This window comes from Camelus dromedarius, chromosome 15, assembly GCF_036321535.1.
Source record: "Camelus dromedarius isolate mCamDro1 chromosome 15, mCamDro1.pat, whole genome shotgun sequence".
NCBI lineage: Eukaryota > Metazoa > Chordata > Mammalia > Artiodactyla > Camelidae > Camelus > Camelus dromedarius.
This window is the reverse complement of record NC_087450.1, coordinates 14,813,019-14,835,062: the sequence shown is the minus strand read 5'-3', so window position 1 is coordinate 14,835,062 and position 22,044 is coordinate 14,813,019. Positions and strand designations below refer to the sequence as shown.

Below are 22,044 nucleotides of genomic sequence, written 5' to 3'. Positions count from 1 at the left end.
GTTTGGTAAACATTTTGGGGATTTAAAAAAATGTTTAATTTTCTGAATGTAATATTCCAAACAAGTGACTTTCCAAGAACCCCTGAAATCACATGAGTTTTACATAGTATGAGTGTTTTGGGGGCTCTGTCTCTTGAATGGGGCAGGGGGAGCAGGAAGACTTCATGAAAGGGCAGTGAAGTTGATTCCTGAGCTTAGCTATGGACATGTTGGGCATCAGAGAAACAAAGTGACTTAAGACGTACTTATTAAGCATTTACAAAGCAAAAGAAGTGATGTGTTGGCTTTATTACTATTATTATTAAAAGAATCAAAGGTTCTACAAAATTTACAATAAAATGAAATTTATTCATAAAATGAAATTTATTCATAAAATAAACTAAAGAAATTGACAAAAAACAAGGTTACAAAAGCCCCACAATCCTGTACGGCTCAACATCACTCATCACAGCCAACAACCAAAACGTCTCAAGAATTTAACTCCTAGTTCTTAAGTTAAAAAAAAGAGGTCTTTGTAAATCCCAGTATTTCATTTTATGAGTTACACTGCTGAAAACAGTGACCAGTGACCCAAATCTAGGCTGACCATACCAGTTTGGTATTTTATAAAGTAATATTCTTTACAGAAACTTATGGACACTGAAATCTCTCAAAAGTGTATTTATTTATGAAGGTTAATTCACAGAGGTTTTACCAAGGCAAACTATTTTAAACCAACTGAAGTCACTACCACAACATTGCAAATACCAAAATGCAACAGAAGTGTTATTACAGAATAAGGAACACAGGATGCTGAAAATTTTAAATGTTTAAATATAGAAAAGTTTCAACTTTTACTTAGAGATAGAGGAGAGAGGAACAGTGTTGGAGCTGGAGACCGAGGCGCAAACCAGTGGCCAGTCAGGTCCCCGGACACATAGCTTGGCCTTTCCCACCCAGAGAAAGGCTGGCCTGGAGGTCTGCATCTGGGGCCTTTTCCATCAATCAAATCCAGCTTTGTTCAGTGAGAGTCCAGAGGACCTCACTCACCAATCAAATCCAGTCCTTTGTTCAGAGGACCCCAGAACATATTCCAAATTCTGTGAGTGTTCCTCTGGAAGGTTTCCAGTCCAAAGTCTTTAGGTCAAATTTTCTGGAGTTTTGTAACAATCAGCACTCTTACCATTTGATCGAATGAACTACAGATGCAGAGACCCCTCTTGTCTGGACTCCAGTCCAAACTTGAGATGGGCTGAGTGGACAACGTAACATTCTGCAGAAGGCTGACTGAACCCGCAACTCCCATCTCTACACCCTCGGAATCTTTCTTTGACCGCTGAATCGGGTATTCACTGAAAACAAGATCAAAGCGCTGGTAAGAGGAGATACATCTGAGCATTTCTCATTTTATTTTTATACATATACTCCAGTGACTATTTGTATTTCTCACCTGCTTACTGGACCTGGTTAAGGAATCTTTCTAATGTTGAGTTGATAAGCAGACAGTGTTTCAACTTCAATCCCAACCGCCAAAAATCTCACAAAAAGGCATTAGTTCTACTAAAAAAGTTTAAACATTATTTCTATTCAGCATGAGTTGGTATTTTCTCTTTTACAATGAAAGTTCTAGGTTGATCTAGCATTCTGTAATAAATTCACTTGGTGATCTTAATCTTCTTTTATTGTGATTCTCTAGATTTTGATTGCTGGGAACCACAAGTAACCTTTTACCTTACAAGTAACATTTGTACAACCTCATCTAAACACTTCTGGACAGAGACCTGACACCGATTTCCAATCCCAGAGTTCCCTCGAGCCTAAGGACATTCTGCGTACCATTGCTATGGGAAGGCGCTGCTGGGAGGAGATTTTAGCCTTAACATCATTGCTTCAAAAAAGAAAACAGAACATTTGATTTTCTATCAGCTGAAGATATAAATTTATGAAATACAAAGAGCTGAAGGCTCTTCATAAATATCATTTGGTCTAGATTTGAGAGAGGGAAGGAAGAAATAGCCCTCCCCCATGGGGCTTGTTCCTAATGAAATACGGGGATACTGCTCCTCAGAAGACCTTTTAGAGCCTGTTAGGGATCAACTATAACACTGCCTTTACTTCAGAAGGTATAATAAAGGCCAAGAGTTTAAGGCGCAGGAAACAACTTGGGAGCAGAGCCTACGTAATACTCAACCATGAAAAGCTGAAGCCCTTCCTCTAATTTCAGGAATAAGACAAGGATGCTCGCTCTTACCACTTCTATTTAACACAGTATTGGAAGTCCTAGCCACAGCCTTCAGACCAGAAAAAGACAGAAAAGGCATCCCAAGGGGAAGAAATGAAACTGTCACTATTTGCAGACGACAAGACAGCTTTATACAGAAAGAACCTAAAGTCTCTGCCCCAAAACTATTAGAAGGAATAAGTGAATTCAGTTGCAAGCTACAAGATTAATATACAGAAATCTGTTGCATTTTCACACACTAATAATGAACTACTTTCTATTTCTACTTTCAGAAATAGAAAGTAGAAAAAAAATCCTGTTTAAAATTGTATCAAGAAGAACAAAATACCTAGGAATAAATTTAACCAAGGAAGCAAAAGGCCTATAGTCTATACTTAAAAACTATAAAATACTGATAAAAGAAATTGAAGATGATATAAAAAAAATGGAAAGATACTATCCCATGCTCTTGGATTGGAAGAATTAATATTGTTAAAATGGCTACATTACCTAATCTACAGATTTAATGCACTCCCTATTAAAATACCCATGACATTTTGCACAGAATTAGAACAAATAATTCTAAAACTCATGTGGAATCACAAAAAAACCCTGAACTACCAAAGCAATCCTGAGAAAAAAGAACAAAAAAGAACAAAGCTGGAGGTATCAGACTTCAGACTGTACTATAAAAGTACAATAATCAAAAAACAGTATGGTACAGGTACAAAACAGACACACGGATCAAGGGAACAGAAGAGTAAGCCCAGAAATGAGTCCACATACATGTGGCCAACTTATTTATGACAAAGGAAGCAAGAATGTACAATGGGGAAGTGACCGTCTCTTCAATAAGTGGTGCTGGGAAAACTGGACAGCTACATGTGAACCAATGAGATTAAAACATTTCCTCACACCATATACAAAAAACAACTCAAAATGAATTAAAGACCTAAATCTAAGACCTGAAACCATAAAACTGCTGGAAGAGAACATAGGCAGAACATGCTGACATAAATTGTAGCAATATTTTTTTTTGGATCTGTCTTATAAAGCAAAAGAAATAAAAGCAAAAATAAACAAAAATTTTTGGGACCTAATTAAACTTAGAAGACCTACAGATGGCTAACAGGCACATGAAAAGATGTTCAACATCACTAATTATTAGAGAAATGCAAATCAAAACAACAAGATACCACTTCCTACCTGTCAGAATGGACACCATCAAAAAGTCTACAAATAATATGCGTGACTGGAACACTGCTGTACAACAGAAATCGACACATTGTAACTGATCGTACTTTTACTAAAAAAAAGTCCACAAATACCAAATGGTGGTGAGGATGTGGAGAAAAGGGAACCCTTGTACACTACTGTTGAGAATGTAAACTGATTTAGCCACTAAAGAAAACAGTGCGGAGTTTCCTCAAAAAACTAAAAACAGAACTACTGTAGTATGATCCAGCAGTTTCACTCCTGGGTATGTGTCAGAAAAAATGAAAACATTAATTTGAAAAGATACATGCAACCCAGTGTTCACAGCAACACTATTTACAATAGCCAAGATATAGAAGCAACCCAAGTGTCCATCAACAGACAAAAGGATAAAGAAAATGTGATATATACACACTCACACACACCCATACACAATGGCGTATTACTGAGCTATAAAAAAGAGGGAAATTCTGCCATTTGCAGCAATGTGGATGGACTGAGAGAGTATTTTGCTTAATGACATAAATTAAAGACAGAAAGACAAATAATGTATGATGTTACTTATGTATGGAATCTAAAAAATGAAACAAACTAATGTGTAATAGCGTAACAGAAATGGACTCACAGATACAGAAAATAAACTGGTGGTTGCCAGAGAGAGAGAAGGTGGGCAGGGGCAAGATTGGGGGGGGATGGGATTAAGAGATACAAACTATTATGTACAAGATAGATAAGCAACAAGGGAATTACAGCCATTATCCTATGGTAACTTTTAATGGAGTATAATCTATAAAAACACTGAATCAGAATGCTATATACTTGAAATTAATATAGTATTATAAATCAACTGTACTTCAATAAAAAATAAATTCAAAAAAGTTTTAAGAATGTATATGCGTATTTCAAACACACATCCCAAAATTAGCTTGTTGTCCATTCATTCAAAACACAAAATCCCCCACAACTTCTAAATAATTAGATGAGTTCCTCTAGGAACTCTTGGTTGGGTGCTCAATAAACACTTCTCCTTTGTGGTGCAATACTTGACAGCAAAGCTCCAGCCCAATTTGTAGATTAGATATCTGTTATGGTCAGAATTAAAGTTCATATTCAGATAAACTTCAGATTTCCAACTGTACACAGACCCAACTTTACTGACAGCGACTAAATCGACTATGGTCAAAAATCTAGCAGCAAACATGTTTGCACATCACACGGGCTGCTGCTCTGGATGTGGGTTACACAGCAAACTGGGCCTAGTTCTTCAAGTAGGCAGCCTGAAGCGTCTGGCCATCAGGCAGGGCAGTGATGAGCCGCTGCGGGGCTCAACTGAGCGGACCAGCAGAGCCAAAAGCAGCGTGGAGACTGGGGTTGGAAGAATCAGGGAAGGACAGTGGGCAAAGGTGCCAGGAAAAGGGAAATTTCCCAATGATCTACTACCAAGCATTCTCCCAGAGCGCCTCAAACCTTTCCTCTGCTTCTCACTCACAGAAACCGGGCAGTTCTGATCTAAAGCTCTCACTCGGTTTTTCTGTCCGCTATATCCTTAAATGCTTTAACGAGTACTTTCCAATTGGTAGCCCTGTTTTTCAGAACCCCTACTAGCTTCTAGAAGGAGCTAATAAATAGAGAAGTAATGAGCAAATGATATTTCACAGAAGCCTTTGGTCAAAGTTTTCCTGTTTTTAAAAAAAGAAACAGCAAAAGAGGAGCCCATGACTTCAACTCTGAAAAAAATTATTCACGAGCTCCTCTAGTATATGGAAGACACCACAAAATAACAGATTTGATGTGTCAAAAGGAAGTTAATATTTATGAAGTATAAAATGAGTATATGTTAGTGCACTCATATAGAACTTGCTTCAGTGTCATTTAAGAAGATGCTCAAATCCCAAGATATTTTTGGCTCTGTGTATTTCAAACTAAAGATTCTTTTATCAGGTTCATTTGGAAAATTACACTAAACCTTCATTCTCTGCTAGTGTAGACCTGGGTGAAAGTGTAAGAAATCAGAGTGTTCAAATTAATTTGTTCTCCCCCAAATAAAAAATTTTATGTTAAAAAATAAAAATAAAGAAATAAATAAAATGTTAGTTTAAAAAAATGCTTAGAAAGTAATACTTACGTAATGCCATGATCAAAATGAACTAAGTGGAAGGAGGGAAAACAGACTAAGAGAGTTCAATCTAATCCTACTTGACGCCCACAAGTAACTTAAAAAGGAGCAACGCGCAGTGGGGGGACTTACTACTTCCAGAGGTGCAGGCCGCCGGCGCCCCCGGCTGTCAGGAAAAGCTCCCTGTTCTGCGGCAGGTGCCGGACCTGCCACACGGTCGACTTGTGAGCCTGAACAGAACAAGAGGCGCACAAGGCATGTGTCAGTTTTTATGATAAATACAGACTATCCTCTAAGAATTTAGTTCACCAGGTAATGACAGTAACTTACATGCAACAATAATTATTTTAATAATAAAATAAGACAAAATCAGAAGGTCTGAGAAGTGTTGCTGACTCCATGATGGACGGAAAGGGAGCAAGGGAGTGAATTTTTATTTCCTGAGCAACTTATATGTTTTAATCTTTATGGACTTATTTTTCTTTATTTTTATTTCCTTCCTTCCTTCCTCGCTCCCTCCCTCTCCCTCTCTCTCTCTTCAATTTTTTTTTTTTTAATGGAGGTACTAGGGGTTGAACCCAGGACCTCATGCATGCTGAGCATGCGCTCCACCACTGAGCTCTTACCCCACCCCTTTTTCGCTTTATTTTTATACTCAGGGAAGCTCAAAGTCACACTTCCAACCCATCTCTTGCAAATGACACGATGTTTCAGCATGAATTTTATCCAGTCCCCTTACTCTAGATATCAATTTCATTTTCCATTTGCCCTTTCTTCATCAGTTTTTCTAATGTTGTAATACCACACATTTCCCTCTAAGCTACCTCAAATACTATTTGGAGCAAGGCAACGTATACATGTATGCATGCATGCATGTATGTACGTATGTATGTACATACGTGTGTATGTATGAATGAATGAAGAAACTTCTGAGTACCTACTATGTACCAATCACAGTGATTAGCACTCTGAATCATCTCATTTAGTATATCACACTGCAGTATGAAGTAAAATGTGATAAACGACATAATGTATATATAGATATTTTTGTATATAATTAACATTATGCTAATTAGGTATTAATACAAATATTATAATTTCCTAGGAAACACTAGGCTAGGTTTGCTGCTTAAATTCCTAAATCAGCTCGTTTTCTTGTGATCGCGTCTACACTTCAAAGTAAGTGTCAGAGCCAACTGAGGCCTTTATTAGTGTCAAAAAGTCTAAAACTGATCAATGTTGGGGAAGTACTCTTTGCACAGAAAAACTTGTCAAGATCCTATAAGAATATATTAAAAATAGCTCCCTGCATGTAAAAACCTGGCAGGAACTTGGTGACTCATCCTATTTATTAGTCCAAAACAAGCTGTGAACACTGTGCATCATAGAAGGACGTTTGCCTCATGTTTACCTTTTCTGAAACAGAAGCGAAGCCTTTGGTTGGGTGCTGTGTTCTCATGTCAAAAACGTGAAACTTTCCTTCCAGGGACGTAGCCACTAACTTATTCATGCTTATGTCTTTTCTGTCAAACTCCAAGCTACATACCTGAAAACAGAGAATAGGTCTGATGATTATTATTCAAGAGGTTTTTTCAAACTAAGTAGAACCACCTAAAAATTATCAGCTCACGTGAAAGCACTTTAAAAAAATCATTTTATCTTTCAAATCAATACGTCAAATATTTTTAACGGTAAAAATTTGTTCTTGGTTAATAAGATCCACAAAACCATCTAGAGTTCCCCGATCCAGTAAATGCATCTGGAAAGTCATAATTTAACTTTTTACTGTTATTATGTCATTATTTTATAAAGTTAAGTCAAGGCTGACTTTAGAATGCAGGAGGAAATCACATTCTTCACTGAAGGTGTGCAACTCAGGAACCAAAAATCCGAGAGTATTTGGGAGCCTATTACAATTTCAGGCTTTCCAATATTAGCAGAAACAGGCCTCTTGCTAGCTCATTCCACTGTCACACTGTGTGGCCCGGAGGGGTCCGTGGCTGGGCCACAGGCTGGTGACTCACCGGGCACTGTCACACCACATCTGGGTGTGTGTTCCCTTTCTGAAGAGAGGACCCCTGATTTTTATTACATCCTCAAAGGACTTCACAGGCCCAAAAGGTTAAGAACTACCAACTGAGGGGTTTCACTGAGATGAGTTATGAGAGGCGCTTTCCTTTTGTAGTAGGTCAGAGGTAGATGGAAAATACATTCAGAGAAACTCAAAGAATCCAATCGTACATTACCCCATTTTTTATGTTTGTCTCCCACCGCAATGACATACTTCTGAGATCAAACAGTTTGATATCTCCGTTGTCATAGCCAGCACAGACAACACGTTCCTCCTGATTATAAGCATTGCCTGGAAATCAACACAAGACATTTCAGATCTTTATAAATGCTGATTTGAAGGCTGCAAGAAAAAAACTTACCACACATGTAACTTGTACCGAATCAGAAGAAGAAATCACACTGGGGAGAATCTCTTTTTGCCAATCCCGACAGGACATCGGGGTCACTGATTTGGTATCTAAGGCTGTTTAAAAGCAAAAGCCCAATCGCTGAGATTCTACACTCAAAGGATATGTGAAAGTGTGTATTGGATTTTAAGTTGAAAGCAAATAGTCTCTCTGTACTGTATCTGCAAAGACTAACAGGCCAACTACAGTTCAAACACAGCAGGGTCTGGCCGAATAAATACCACCTATGCTTCCATCGCTCTGCTTGGCGGTAGCTATACTGAATGCAAACAGAAACCACTTTAAACGTATTTATTTTGCAAAATGTTCTCTCATCTTTAGGTGAGTTGGAGCGCACTGTGATACATTTTTATCTGTGTGGATGATCACACCCAAAGTAAATCTGTAATGCACGGTTAAATACATCCTGCGCAGATCCAAGGATTTTTTTCCAGAGTACGTCTTATTGAGGAAAATGTGAACTGAGAAGGAAGCCCCTGTAACTGTGCCACGCGATGTGGGCATCTTACCCAACACCTTTCTTCTCTGCTGCCTGCAACTCCCTCTTTCTTATAAACTCCAGCCCTGCATTTCCACTGTAGGTCCACCGAGATGGCACAACGGCATCTGAAACCCATGATGTCTAAAACTGAACTCACCATCTTCCTTTACAAACCATCGTATCCTCTGTGGCACTTTTTCAATTAATAACATCATTCACCTCACAATCAGCCTCAAAATTCAGCCCCCTTAAGACCTAATCCTTTCCCTTGTTCCTCATCCTTGCCACAGTGCACTTATTTTGCCGCAGAATTATCTTCTGAATCAGACTCCTCTGCCCTGCCCCGGCTGCTTTCTCATTGCTTCTGACCTGTGTTTCCTGGGATACTGCAAAGAGCTCCGGAATCGTGTTCCCCGTGTCACTCATCTCTCCCCCTCCACAATACCAGTCTAGTTTTCCTAAAGCTCTCATCATAGCTCATCCTTGCAAAAGCCTTCGAAGGTTTACCACTACCGGCAGCCCATCTAAACGCCTCTGGCCGGGGCCCTGTGCCATCTTCCAGGATATTCCAACCACCATTCCTTCTACATACTTTCCTCCCAATGCTTGAACTCTCCTTCCAGTCTCAGTGGTTGAAATCCTACACATCCTTGGTCTGAGGTCAGTGTGTTCTTCCTCTCCAGTCATCTCTCCCTCGGAATTCCTTCTCCACTTACCATCCTCTGTGGTCTTTTATCACTCCCACCTTGTACTGTAACTAATGTGGATAACATGCCCCCTTTATTAAAACTACAAGCTTCTTTTTTTTGGTGGGGGGGGTGGTTATTTATTTATTTATTATTTATTTTATAATGGAGGCACTGGGGCTTGAACCCAGGACCTCATGCATGCTAAACACACACTCTACCACTGAGCTATACCCTCCCCACCAAAACTACAAGCTTCTTGAGGCTAGAATATGAGTCTGTTTCACCTTTGTTAATGACCACAGCTATGCACATACTTGTCATTTGTTAAAAAAAAAAACCCAAAACTGTCAAATCAATGGATAAATGTCTTTTCTTTAATGTCCTATATTTAAAATTGCACTTATGTTCCTTAGATCAATGATAAAAAGCCTTTAATGGACCCAAAGTTAACTACTTTTTAATTATTATATAAATTTTTAGATGATGATTCTAAATACTAATTCTAAAATTTCTCCCCAAGTGTGCATGTCTTAAGTTTATATTATTGCTTATAATCTGCACACACATAATAATTCCTGGACAGTAATTAATTAATTAATTAACAAAATTGGGTGGGAGAGGTAATGGGGTTTATTTATTTATTTTTATTGACCCCAGTACGTTGTATATGCTAAGCACGTGCTCAACTTCTGAGCTATACTCCCCCACTTATTGTTAAAATTAGAAATCTAAAATTTTCCTCTGATTAAATAACAATCCAATTTAAAAATAACATAAGAAGCTAAACAGTTCACTTACATTGTTAAATCCTATTTTTAATGTCTGTTATCTACACTGGATTATACTAAGAAAAAGGGGAAAAAAAGAAAGATTTAAAAAGAAATATGGCCCATCTCTTTTATTACCAAAAATAATTATAATTTTGGTGCTCAACAAGCGATACAAGGGCAAACATCAATTAGTCCTACAAGATCAATATTCATTTTAAATTATCAAATTTGTAAGAATTTTGTAATGGCATAACTATTTTCTAGAAAATAAACATACTCTGGGTAGAGCACAGTGTGAGGTTTGTTAGGGTACCGTTTGCATCTGAGGCTCTATTTAGTTTCACTAATGGCACTTGGTTCTAAACTAGGTCAATATTATCAGGTTAAGCAGAAGTACGTAATAGCAAATATTTTTGAGCATTTAATATCTAAGCACAATTCTAGGCACTTTACAAGTATTGACTCTGAATCCTCATAACAACACTATTGAGTAAATTCTAGTATTCCTTCCATTTTATAAATGAAGCAACCAAAAAACAGAGAAGCTGGGTAACTTGCCCAAGGTCACACAGCCAGTAAGTAGCACAGTGAGGATTCAAACCCAGGCCCCAGAGGCTGCCATGAATCATCACGTCTATTTGCCTCAAAAACTGTCAGCATAACCCACAGAAGAGATCACAAAGACCTAACCGGACTTTCTTGAAGACCTGCGCTTTATACAATCTGATACTTCAAATGCAAGAGTTGTTCGATAATTTACCAAATGCCACGGTCCAGCAGTCTCTCCTGTTTTCTCCTTGTACAGGTTCCATATTAGCAACAGGATCATCTTTTTGCCTCGGGTCCCACACCTTCACGGTTCCTGACAGGAACAAGAGTGAGTTGGCAAAATTCAATAGTGAGTGATGACATTTCTTTCCTGCATTCTCTTCATATGGCTTTCTATGTACATGGAGATATTACAGATGTTATATCTGAAAAATATTTGCATGTCTCTGACTTCTAATTAGGCAAGTTGAACTTAATGTCAGAGATAGAACCCATGTTACTGTCTGACATGACTTCCAAATTAATCGGTACACTTAAAGGCTAACACCTGTTCCCAAGTCACAACAAGGTATGCTGGACAAGGCAAACACGAATGTTATGGGATTCAAATTGTGCCTTATTTTCTTGGCTTAAGCCTAAAACCAATGTACTACTCATTTAGAATAAGTAAATAGTGTCATTTTAATGTTTTTTCCTTACTACCCATATAATCATTGGCATTTTTCTTTTACAGATGAATAATTTTAACATCTATGATTTATTATATGGGGTTCAGAATACCATTTCATATACTATTAAGTTTAACTTTCCCATGGCACTAGAGAAGAGGGAAAGATTTAATAAAAGTAATAAATAATTCTTCTCAATTTAATTTCAATGCCCTCATTTTTAATGCAAATTACAGAACTACTAACTAGTGTCACTGACTCTTGAGAAACACAAAGGCATGGAATAAAATGGCTAAAAAGCAAGTACCTAAGAGAGAATAGGAAAAGGGCACAAAAATCCTTAAAAAGGATAATAAATGCAGGAAAAGAGGAGATGAGATATTCTACTAGGTTTATTGCCAAGGATAAAAGAAAACTGGTCATTAAAACGGCCGCTTCAAGGAGAAATAAACTTCCTACAAATGTGACAAGAGTTATTATATTATCCTACAGGGTTCATACAAATTAACATTCATATTAAGTTAGTAATAGTTAAATGAGCCAAGAACATAAACAGACAATTCACAAAGCAAAATCAACTAGTAAATATAGAAACACAAGTTGAAACGGAATATTATTTTTATCTATAAAATTAGCGGGGGGGAAGGAATGGAAGCTGGTAGGGTAGACTGGAAATCCACTTCATCTACTGTAGCTTGTAAGGTAAATAGGTACTTTGGAAAGTTTGACAACTTTTTTAAATGATAAAGTATGGTTATTTCAAAAAAAGTTCCATACGTGATGATACTTATTTCTTCATTATTTTTAAGTCACTCTCCCAAAATAATAAACAAAAACTGAAGGCTTATTAAAAGAGGCATGGTTAGAGACACTGTGAGACATTCATAGGATGGAATATTTTACCGTAATTTAAATGGTAATTATGAAAACCACACAGAAACAGCAGTGTTTACACACAGCGAAACATTAAAGGAAAAAGGAAACAAAATCATGTTAACACTGATAACACATGTCAAATTGTATCTAAGCTTGGAAAGGAAAACAAACCTAACAGACACGCTGGTGTGGTAGACGGAATGTTATTTTTCCTTCTATATTTCATATTGTTTTTACGATTGGAAAAAATGTTTGATTTCCAAAACACAGCTGCTCTTGACTAACTATTAGAAAATTAAATCCCACTTTTCTTTTAAAACAATTCCCACATGGTCTTGAGTGGCCATTAAAAAACTAGACAAACCATTAATAGGTTCCAGATCACTTATGCACCCCCTGCGAAGCAACAAAAATTCTGACTCTATTACAGTCATTCAGAACAGCGACTGGACACGAAAAGACCTGTCCTTTGTTAATTACTGACATCGGGAAAGGCAAAATTGGTGATCTTGGAACATCATGCACATTTCTCAGAGGAAAGACCACAGAACTTCACTGTTCAACCAGCTGCCAATAAGATAATTTTCACAAGTACTCATTCTGCTTTTTAAAAAAAGAAAATGAAAGCTGCCACCTACATGATATCATCAGCTGTCTCAAAAACCTGTAGAGAAATTTTAAATCCTCAAGGCTCATAGAAAACTATGGCTGTTAATAGTTGACCCAGCTCAAAACAAAAGCAGTAAGTGCTAAGCCTCTAGCTCGAAATACCCCAAAGTCTGATGCGGTTGAGGGACATGCAGTCAAGCATACCTGTCAAAAAGCCAGAATGTTAGGTTTTGGGGAGCAAGCACTGAGGAAGATTTCCACATAGAGAGAAAACACTGTTCCACAGAAACTTAATCTAAAAAAAATTTAAAATATACAGAATATTCTGACTCACCATCTCGGCTGCCAGTCACAATTTCAGGCGCTCCTTCCCCAATTCCCAGTCCACCTACACCATCTATAGTATTTATAATTTCCTTATGGCCCTTTACAGAATAGACTGGGATCTCTGGAGCTTCCAAATTCCTAAACAACAGAACAGTTTCTTACTTACACGTGTCCGAAGTGATTAGTACACAACTCAAATTTAAGAATGCGTGGCATATGGAGATTTTTGTTTACAAATAAGGGTTCTGCAACTAAGGTCATTTATACGTTTACTTCCAAACTTTCCTCTCCATGGACTTTAGCTTCTTTCAGCCCCCAACGAGAGCTGTCATCAATCAACTTGGAGTTCTAACTCCTGAGCCCACTTCACTAAGTGGGCCTCAAAGAGGAACGACTACCTGGGGCCTCCGCACGTGATCAGCAGGGGTGCTTGTCAGTGAGCGCAGGTTCAGGGGCTCCTCCCCAGACATAATGCCTACATGTCTCCGGGATGGGGCCCCAAGCCTGCTGACTCTGGCCCACTGAAGTCTGATAGTCACTGCTTTAGGCAGAGAGCAAGTTCCAAGTGATGTGGAATGTTTCCAAGGTCGGCCTTGGCAGTTTGATCTTGGGATCTTTTGAGGGATAAAATGTGAGCAGTGTTTGCTTTGTATACAATTCTTCTTTAATAACGTATTATTTTCTCACTGAATTCCAGACTAATTTTCATCCAGTTACGTTTTTTTAGTTTATCCTCATGCTGGACACAATAAATGTTTAACAGTCAAACTGGCTGAAGTTTGTCTAATTCTAGGTCAGTTACATGAAGGGAATGCAGGAAATACCAACTCCTGTGTGTGGCTGCGTGAACGGCTCAGGTAGGTTATGCTAATACATGCTTTTCTTTCCTCCCTTCGTCCTCTCCCACCCCCTTTGGCTTTTCTGTTGGAGCCTCTATCCACATTTCTCTTTAACAAGTCAGTTTTTAATAACTTACACTTTCTCTTCTTAATGAATGTACTTCTTTATGACATGTGATCCCAATTTATTGCTGGGCCCAGATTTATTAGTAAAATCTCTCAAACCAAAATTTGAGAAATTCAGCCTAGCTTAGAGATGATGTTTATCTTTGCAGTATAATTGTGAAAGCATCAAGAGACTAAACAGGACTGAGGTTCTACTTAAAATAACTATTTGACTGTTGTTACAGACTTTGAAATATCACTTCTTTTAATGTGAAATTGTAAGACTTCCCAATGAAAATAAGACAGTAACACCTGTGCTGTACTGGGAAGCTCTGTTAGGAAAATAGTCAACAGTTTGTATTTGTTGCATATTCTTGTGCTGAAATATATTTGTTTTTAAAAAATAACATTCAGACTTGTCTCTCTCCCAAGGTCTTTGAAAGTGTGTGACATAGCAGGGTAAAAACTAATAAATCTAATAAATGCTAAACTGATTGTCAAGCAGTTAAAGCAAGGTGGAGTAAAAGCTTCATTCTGTGTTACACTGTGCTTCTAAGACAGGTAAGTCTATCGAAGTCATTTAACTACAAAGCAGCAGATTCCAAGTGAGACTCAAGAAAGGTCACAATAGAAGACACGAGCTAGGGAAGACAGTTCCTCTAGACCATTACTGTTTACTTTAAATGATTAAGAGATATTCTTGAAAAGTAATTAGAGAGGAATTTCAATTCATTCAACTCTTTAAATATGAAAAAATAACTAGGTAAAAACAAGAAAATTAAAGGCACTGGGCACAGTTGTGATTTTGCTCATTCAAAACAGGTTTTTTTTTTTTTTAAACTTATTTTTGTCTTTTTTAACAAAATTATTTATTTAGTTTGTTTATCTTGATTCACTCAACATATGTGTTCCTAAAAAGTTGTGCTCAGATGTTAGTTAAAGCATTTTTTAAAATTAATGAATTGGAAGTTCTATGTTAAAAATTAAAACAGTGTGTCATTCTGTAATGCCAAACTTCTTCTTGAAATGTAAACAATATCTAATTTTTCAGTGTTATACATGAGCAGTTTTATATATTGTATCTTTTAAGGTGGAGAATAGCCCTTTATTTACAAGTATGTGTATTAAATCTAGCCCCAAACAGCATTGTGGAAATAAATATTGGTAACATTACCCAAAATATCTAAAGAAAAATAGGTTAGTATTTTAAAATGGGTTTTGAGCATGAAGTCAGAAATATACATTAAAAAATAATTGTCACATTCTTACAAATAGTTAAAATTTAACAGGGAAAGAAATATTTTAAAATTAGAATCTTTCAGAGGAAGCGTAACAAGAGTGATAATCTAAGAAACTGCTTATTTCGTGTCTTATTACTGATAAAATAACCTTACCATATATGAAGGTTTCCAGCAAAATCTCCAGTAGCTAAGTATCTCTGCTGTAAAGATGTTGCACCAAATGTTCCACATTTAATGGGTTTGGCCTTTTCGATCTTGATGCAAGGGAGGGAAGAGAGGGTACGTTATTTATGTAAGCAGCTATTTATAACTCATGATTTTCTAGATTTCCATATTCTATGGCTCTATTTTGGAAATTAAATAAGGTACACAATAAAAAAGGCAATTAAAATGTTCTCTGATAAAAATTATTATGCTTTTCCTTTAGTCATTTTTGTATTGTTTGAAAGTACAGGCAGACCTCAGAGATATTTGTAAGTTCGGTTCCAGACCACCACGACAAAGCAAGTATTACAATAAAGTGAGTCACATGAATTTTTGGGTTTCTCAGTGCATCTAAAAGTTATGTCTACATATACTGTAGTCTGTTCAGTGTGCAACAGCGTTATGTCTAAAAAAAATGTACAGACCTTAATTAAAAATACTTTATTGCTAAAAAAGCTAACCACCATCTAACCGTTCTGCGAGTAGTTCTCTCTCTGCTGGTGGAGGGTCTCGCCTCGATGTTGATGGATGCTGACTCATCAGGGTGGTGGTTGCTGAAGACTGCGGTGGCTGCCGCAACTTCTTAAAATAAGACAACGGTGCAGTTTGCTAGTTTGCCTGACTCTTCCTTCCACAAACAATTTCTCTGTAGCGTGCGGTGCTGTTAGAATTTTACCCACAGAGGAATTTCTTTCAAAATCGGAGTCCATCCTCTGAAAACCTGCCGCTGATTTATCAACCAAGTTTATGTCATGCTCTAAATGCCTTACTGTCATTTTCAACAATCTCCACGGCATCTTCACCAGGAGCAGATTCTACCTCAAGAAGCCACTTTGCTTGCTCATCCGTAAGAAGCAGCTCCTCATCCGTTTTCTCAAGAGATGGCAGCAATTCAGTCACATCTTCAGGCTCCACTTCTAATTCTGGTTCTCCTGGTATTTATACCACATCTGCAGTTACTTCCTCCACTGAAGTCCTGAACCCCTCAAAGTCATTCATGAGTACTGGAATTAACTTCTTCCAAACTTCTGGTCATGTTGATATTTTGACCCCTTCCCATGAATCCTGAATGCCCTTAATGGCATCTAGAAGGGTGAATCCTTTCCAAAAGGTTTTCAATCGACTCTGCCCAGATCCATCAGAGGAATCACTCTTTGTGGCAGCTACAGCCATACAAAATGTATTTCTTAAGTCATGATAGTCGAAATTATTCCTTGATCAGTGGGCTGCAGAATGGATGCTGTGTTAGCAGGCATGAGACCATGAATCTCCTTGTCCATTTCCATCAGAGCTCTGGGTGACGAGGTGCACTGCCAATGAGCAGGAGTCCTCTGAAAGCCACTTTCTTCCTGAGTGGTAGGTCTCAACAGTGGGCTTAAAATATTCAGTAAACCATGTTATAAACAGATGTGCTGTCACCCAGGCTTTGTTGTTCCATTGATAGAGCACAGACAGAATAGATTTCGCATAATTCTTAAGGGCCCTAGGATTGTTGGAATGGTCTACAAGCATTGGCTTTAATTAAAATTAAAGTCACCAGTTACATTACACCCAGAGTGGCAGCCTGTCCTTTGAAGCTTTGAAGCCAGGCACTGACTCCCCCTCTCCAGCTATGAAAGTCTTGGATGGCGTCTTCTTCCACAAAAGGCTGTTTGTTTCGTCTACAATGAAAATCTGTTGTTGAGTGTGGCCACCTTCATCTGTGGTCTTAGCTAGAGCTGGAGAACTTGTCTCAAGTCCACACCAGCACCTCTGCTTTCCTTGCAGTTTGATGTTATGGAGACAGCCTCTTTCCTTAAACCGCATACATCAACCCAAGCTAGCTTCAGACTTGCCCTCTGCAGCTTCCTCGCCTTCAGAGAACTGAACGGAGTTAGTGCTTTGCTGTGGATCAGGCTTTGGCTTAAGGGAATGCTGTGGCTGGTCTGATCTTCTATCCAGACCACTAAAATTTTATATGTATCAGTAATAAGGCTGTCTCACTTTCTTACCATTTGTGTGTTCACTGGAACAGCACTTTTAATTTCCTTCAAGAACTCCTTTGCACTCACAGCTTGGCCAACTGTTTGGTACAAGAGGCCTAGCTTTTGGCCTAGCTCAGCTCTCAACGCGCCTTCCTCCCTAAGCTTCAGCATTCCTAGTTTTTGATTTGAAGTGAGAGACATGTTCTACTTGAACACTTAAGAGGCCATTACAGGGCTAATTTAAACACTGTTGTGTCTCAGGGAATATGGAGGACCGAGGACAGGGAGAGAGTTGGGGAAAGGGACTGGGCAGCGGAGCAAACAGAACACGTTCAACACTTACTAATTAAGTTTTCAATCTTATCCGGGCATGGCTTGTGGCGCTCCCAAACAATTACAAGAGGAACATCAAAGGTCACTGATCACAGATCACCATAACAACTACAGCAATAATGAAAAAGTCTGAAACAGTGCAGAAGGTCAATGGTACAGGCCTGAATCAAGCCTACTTTCTGACTTGGGTCCTTTGGTTTTTACCCCCATTCATGTCTTTACAAGATATAAATCCATGGTGTTTATGCTTCACTCACGTTCTTTTCTCCTTCTATCAAAGAAACAGATTTATAGGTACTAGTGATCAAATTAAACTCAAAATATGTAAAATGTATTGAAAAACAAACTCAAATGCATAAACAGCTTGTTATCTGCACCTCAACAAGGGCTGCACTTTGCTCAGAAGGGCTGAGCTGTGCTAAATGGACTTTAAAAAGCAGAGGTATTTGCGCTTCCCTTAGACAGTCATTGAAATCACAGTAGTAGCTAAACTGAGAGAGGCCGCTGGAGTGAAGCTAATTTTTTATAGTTGATAAAAGGGCTCCCTCCCTGCCCGTTAAATGCTTTACCTTGGGAAAAGAAAAGATGAAAAGAATTCAGTGGACACTTAAAATTTTTCTTGCTAGAAAACTGATTGGTTAGAAAAAATTATAATAAAGATCTATTTTGCAAAATTTGTTCCACAAAGAAAATCAGTATATATTAGGTAATTTCGGCTGTGTGGTACTGAAGATGACCATCAATGATGGGCAGATTTGACCCAGCTCTTGGTTCTCTTTGCCAGGCTGAGTTAGCCTGATAAAGGAAGCCCATGACGGATAATTCCCAGGAGAGCTATTTCTGTTCTGCCTGTGGGTGGGTCTAGTACAGCTTGTCAGTATCTCCTCCTCCACATCCTGGCACTACTTAATTAACACTAAAGGTTTAGTCAACCAAATGCTAACAAGTGGTGAATTCAGCGACACAGAGGCTAAAAAAGCAGAATTTCATTAGCTTATTACTAATTTTTAAAAGTGTAAACATCCCCAGTTATAATTCCACTTTTCAGGGCCACCCGTAGTCCTTTGAGCCAATTAGAAAAAAACGGTGCCCTCTAGAGGCTGGTGGTAGTCTCACACCTGCAGGGCCTAAAGAGAGAGAAAGATGGATTTCAGCTCCCACCGGAACTGCTCAACTGTATACCAAGGCCCTGCCCCCATTCCCTGTCTATCCCTTTGTAACAAGATAAGGAGGCCATCAATGAAGACCCATTTGCTTTCTTCCTTTTTATCCTGGATGCACGGGCTCTGGAGCACATGACTTGAGGTGGTTCCACAAGGATATAATCAAGTAGGTTTCATCCTATTTTAATAAATAATTCAACCAGACCAATGGTAGTCCTCATCAGAATCGCCTGGTGGAAGTTTCAAAAATACTGATGTCCAGGTTTCACTCTAGTTTAGAAGCAAGAGCCCCAGTGCTTCAGAATTTCTTGGGGTGGGACAAAGGCATGAATATTTTAAAACACACACACACACATACACACACACACAACAGCAACCATACACACTCAGGTGACCCTGATGCACAGTAAGAGTTGAGAATCACTGAGATTGTACTTAATCTATATTCTTTCCCATTGCATCATCCCAGCCAAATACAATGCAAGCTCTTAAATTTGTGCATTTGTTTTATCCTCTCTCCAGACAGTAGGCGCTTTAGGAGGAGGGACTCATCTTTCAAATCTCTTTGGTCCTTCTTTAGCATAGTACCTTGAAATAACAGGTTCTCAGCAGACAGTTTATGGTAGAAAAGAGAAGAGCCAAAAGATACAGGTGAAACTACACAAAGTCGTTATTCCTACGGTTGAGATGATGGGTGATGCTAATTTTCTTCTCTTTCCTATCTATATTTTTGGTATGTTCTATCATGAACACACATTACTTTTGTTAAAAAGCAAAATTACTAAAAACAAACAAACAAACAAAAAAAAACCTCCTAGACTCCTCCAGAATCTCTAAAAGAGACAAAGAGCACTATTTCTCATTACAGAACAAGTGTACTGAAATGTACACAAGTCATGTAGCCGTATAGAAAGAAAACTCACAAGTCTTTAGAAGCTCTGGTTGAGCTTTGATTGGTATTCGTTCCTAATGCTTCATCTTTAAGTTTCTTTGCACAATTCCAGTGTTTCTTATTGATTCAAACTCCTGACCCCAATCAACTAATGATCAATAAACCAGTATTTCAAAGTTCCAAGTTATATCCTTTCGCAGACATGAATTTACTCATTTAACAAGTAGTTTATTGAGCAGCTGCTCCTTACCCCTCTAAAGAAAGATATGCCCTTACTCTCCAGGAGCTCATGGTCTAATTAGAGATACATGGGACAGAATGATATATTTATGACACAGTAAGTATCACAGGAATGCAACATAAAGAGAAGTTACCTTGTGTAGGGATCAGGATGGGACATCATTAATCAAATATTCTGAACTGGACCTTAGAATATAAACAAGTGACTCGGGGCTCAGTGATGAGCAACACAAGGAAAGGTAGAAAAGAACAAGCCATGTTTAGTAGTAAAGAAGACAAACTGAACAAGAAAACTGGCATTTATAAAATTTAAAGTGGGATGGGGTTTGACTTTCCTTCTCATTTAAGCTTTCCTATCGAAATTGTATTCATCCTTTACCTACCAGTTTAACTCCTAACTGCTCCAAGCAGATTCTCTCCACAGCTTTTGGTCCCTGGAATTACAGACGTCCCGTAGTCTATTACAACTCTAAACCTCTGAGTATGAAGGATCGTTCTTTTTCAAAAGGCAACGCAAATCAAGGCATTTAAAAAACTGTACCCAGGCATAAAAATGTTAGTTAATGTTGTTATTCTCCAATTCGTTCCTTAGTATCTTTACAAAATTTGTAAATCTGATCTTGCCACATCCCATTTAAAACCCTTCATTAACGTCCCATTTTTCTTAGGGAAAAAAAAAAGACATAACTCTTTTAAAAGACCTATAGATCTTGCAACGTCTGGTCCCTGCTTACTACTCTTTTTGTTTCTAAAGGAAATAACCTCTCTCCCATCGCTAAGCTTCCACCTATGCTGTTTCCTCTAGAAATGTCAACTCCTAGTTTGGCCTAAATTAGCTTCTACTCACCCCAAATCTGGTTTTGTTTTGTTTTACTCTCATAGAACCGTGTTCCTTTATGTTAGAAAATTCATCTCAAGTTTGTATTTAAGTATCATTGGTTTGATTATTTAACTGATTCCCTCTCCCACTAGAAAAAAAACTCCATGATACGGGTGACATTGTTATTTACATGCATGGGAATACCAGGCAATAAACTGATACTCGTTGAAAGAACAGATGTGTTAGTTGTCTCCTCCAATTACACTGCAGGCATCCTGGTGCCTGCTTTGGCTCTGTTTGTATGAAAAAGCATTTTACTAACTTGTGCCTGTTAATACAACCGCGCACTGTCCAGAAGGGCCTCGAATTTAAACACAGCCGTAGCGTCACTTCCAGAGACCTTGCGCTGGACAGCGAGGGTGGCTGGCGGTAGGTAGAGGAAGGGACTTCAGGGCTTGGATGAACAAGCCCATCGACAATTTAGGACTCGGGCCAAAGCGTTTTACATCGGAAGTTTTCCTCAATCTGCGAACCGCTTCGCTACTCCCGCCCAGCTCGAGCTGTGCTATGGCGAGACGCTGGACGAAGGCGTTGGCAAAAAGAAATGCCGACACCCTCCCGCCCCGGATCCTCACTCGCCCCCAACGGCAGTCCCAGGCCTGGGAACTGGGCAGTGTCGACCCGGCACCCACCTCCCGAAGCAGCTTTAGGTCCCCGTGCTGGATCTCGTACAGCTGAATGACGCCGGTGCCCCGGGCGAAGTTGCCCATGGTCACAAATTTGGCGCTGCAGGGCACCCACTTACAGTCAAACACCGTGTAGTTGAGGCCTTTCTGGATATGGGCGATGATCTGAGGCTTCTCGAAGGCCGACATGGTCCAGTTGATTGATTTCGCTTCTTCTAACGGGCACACCCTTTCCCTAACAAAACGCTAACCTGGAAACCAGACACCGAACAGTAAAGACAGTTTGTCCCTCCCGCTTGCCGTACGCGCCCTCTGACGCCCTAGCGAGTTGGCTTTAGGTGTCTCAGATAGTGCCAGATGCGCCACTGACGGCACACAAGATTTTTCTTCATCGACGGCACAAATTTGTTTATCGCCTTTACTATTGCCTTTCGTACATACACAGATTAGAGATTACAAAACGTTTTGGCTGCGAAGGGGCCGGAGGGAGCCTGTAAGAATCAGGCACATTTTAGGACAGCCTATCTCCCTCCCCAACAAACACACAAAATCCGGCTTCAGGCCCCCTGAGTGGGAC

The 22,044-nt window shown here is 38.8% G+C and overlaps 1 protein-coding gene across 1 annotated transcript; it reads right to left on the bottom strand.

The window, feature by feature from the left end:
- Positions 1-647: 647 nt before the first annotated feature.
- On the bottom strand, positions 648-21,773 carry DNAAF10 (dynein axonemal assembly factor 10). Its single transcript, XM_031467168.2, has 8 exons — positions 21,474-21,773; positions 15,319-15,419; positions 12,988-13,118; positions 10,712-10,813; positions 7,778-7,893; positions 6,943-7,077; positions 5,664-5,761; positions 648-1,331 (listed from the first exon to the last, which is right to left on the bottom strand). Exons 1-8 carry the CDS (start codon positions 21,654-21,656, stop codon positions 1,124-1,126), a joined length of 1,074 nt encoding a protein of 357 aa, XP_031323028.1. The 5' UTR covers positions 21,657-21,773; the 3' UTR covers positions 648-1,123.
- Positions 21,774-22,044: the final 271 nt, after the last annotated feature.

Coding starts and splice junctions, on each gene's coding strand:
- DNAAF10 (XM_031467168.2), bottom strand. CDS start 21,656: ATGTCGGCCTTCGAGAAGCCTCAGATCATCGCCCATATCCAGAAAGGC. Junction 15,420..21,473: donor ACCTAAAGCTGCTTCGGGAG/GTGGGTGCCGGG, acceptor CCTTGCATCAAG/ATCGAAAAGGCCAAACCCAT. Junction 1,332..5,663: donor GGCCTGCACCTCTGGAAGTA/GTAAGTCCCCCC, acceptor TCTTGTTTTCAG/TGAATACCCGATTCAGCGGT.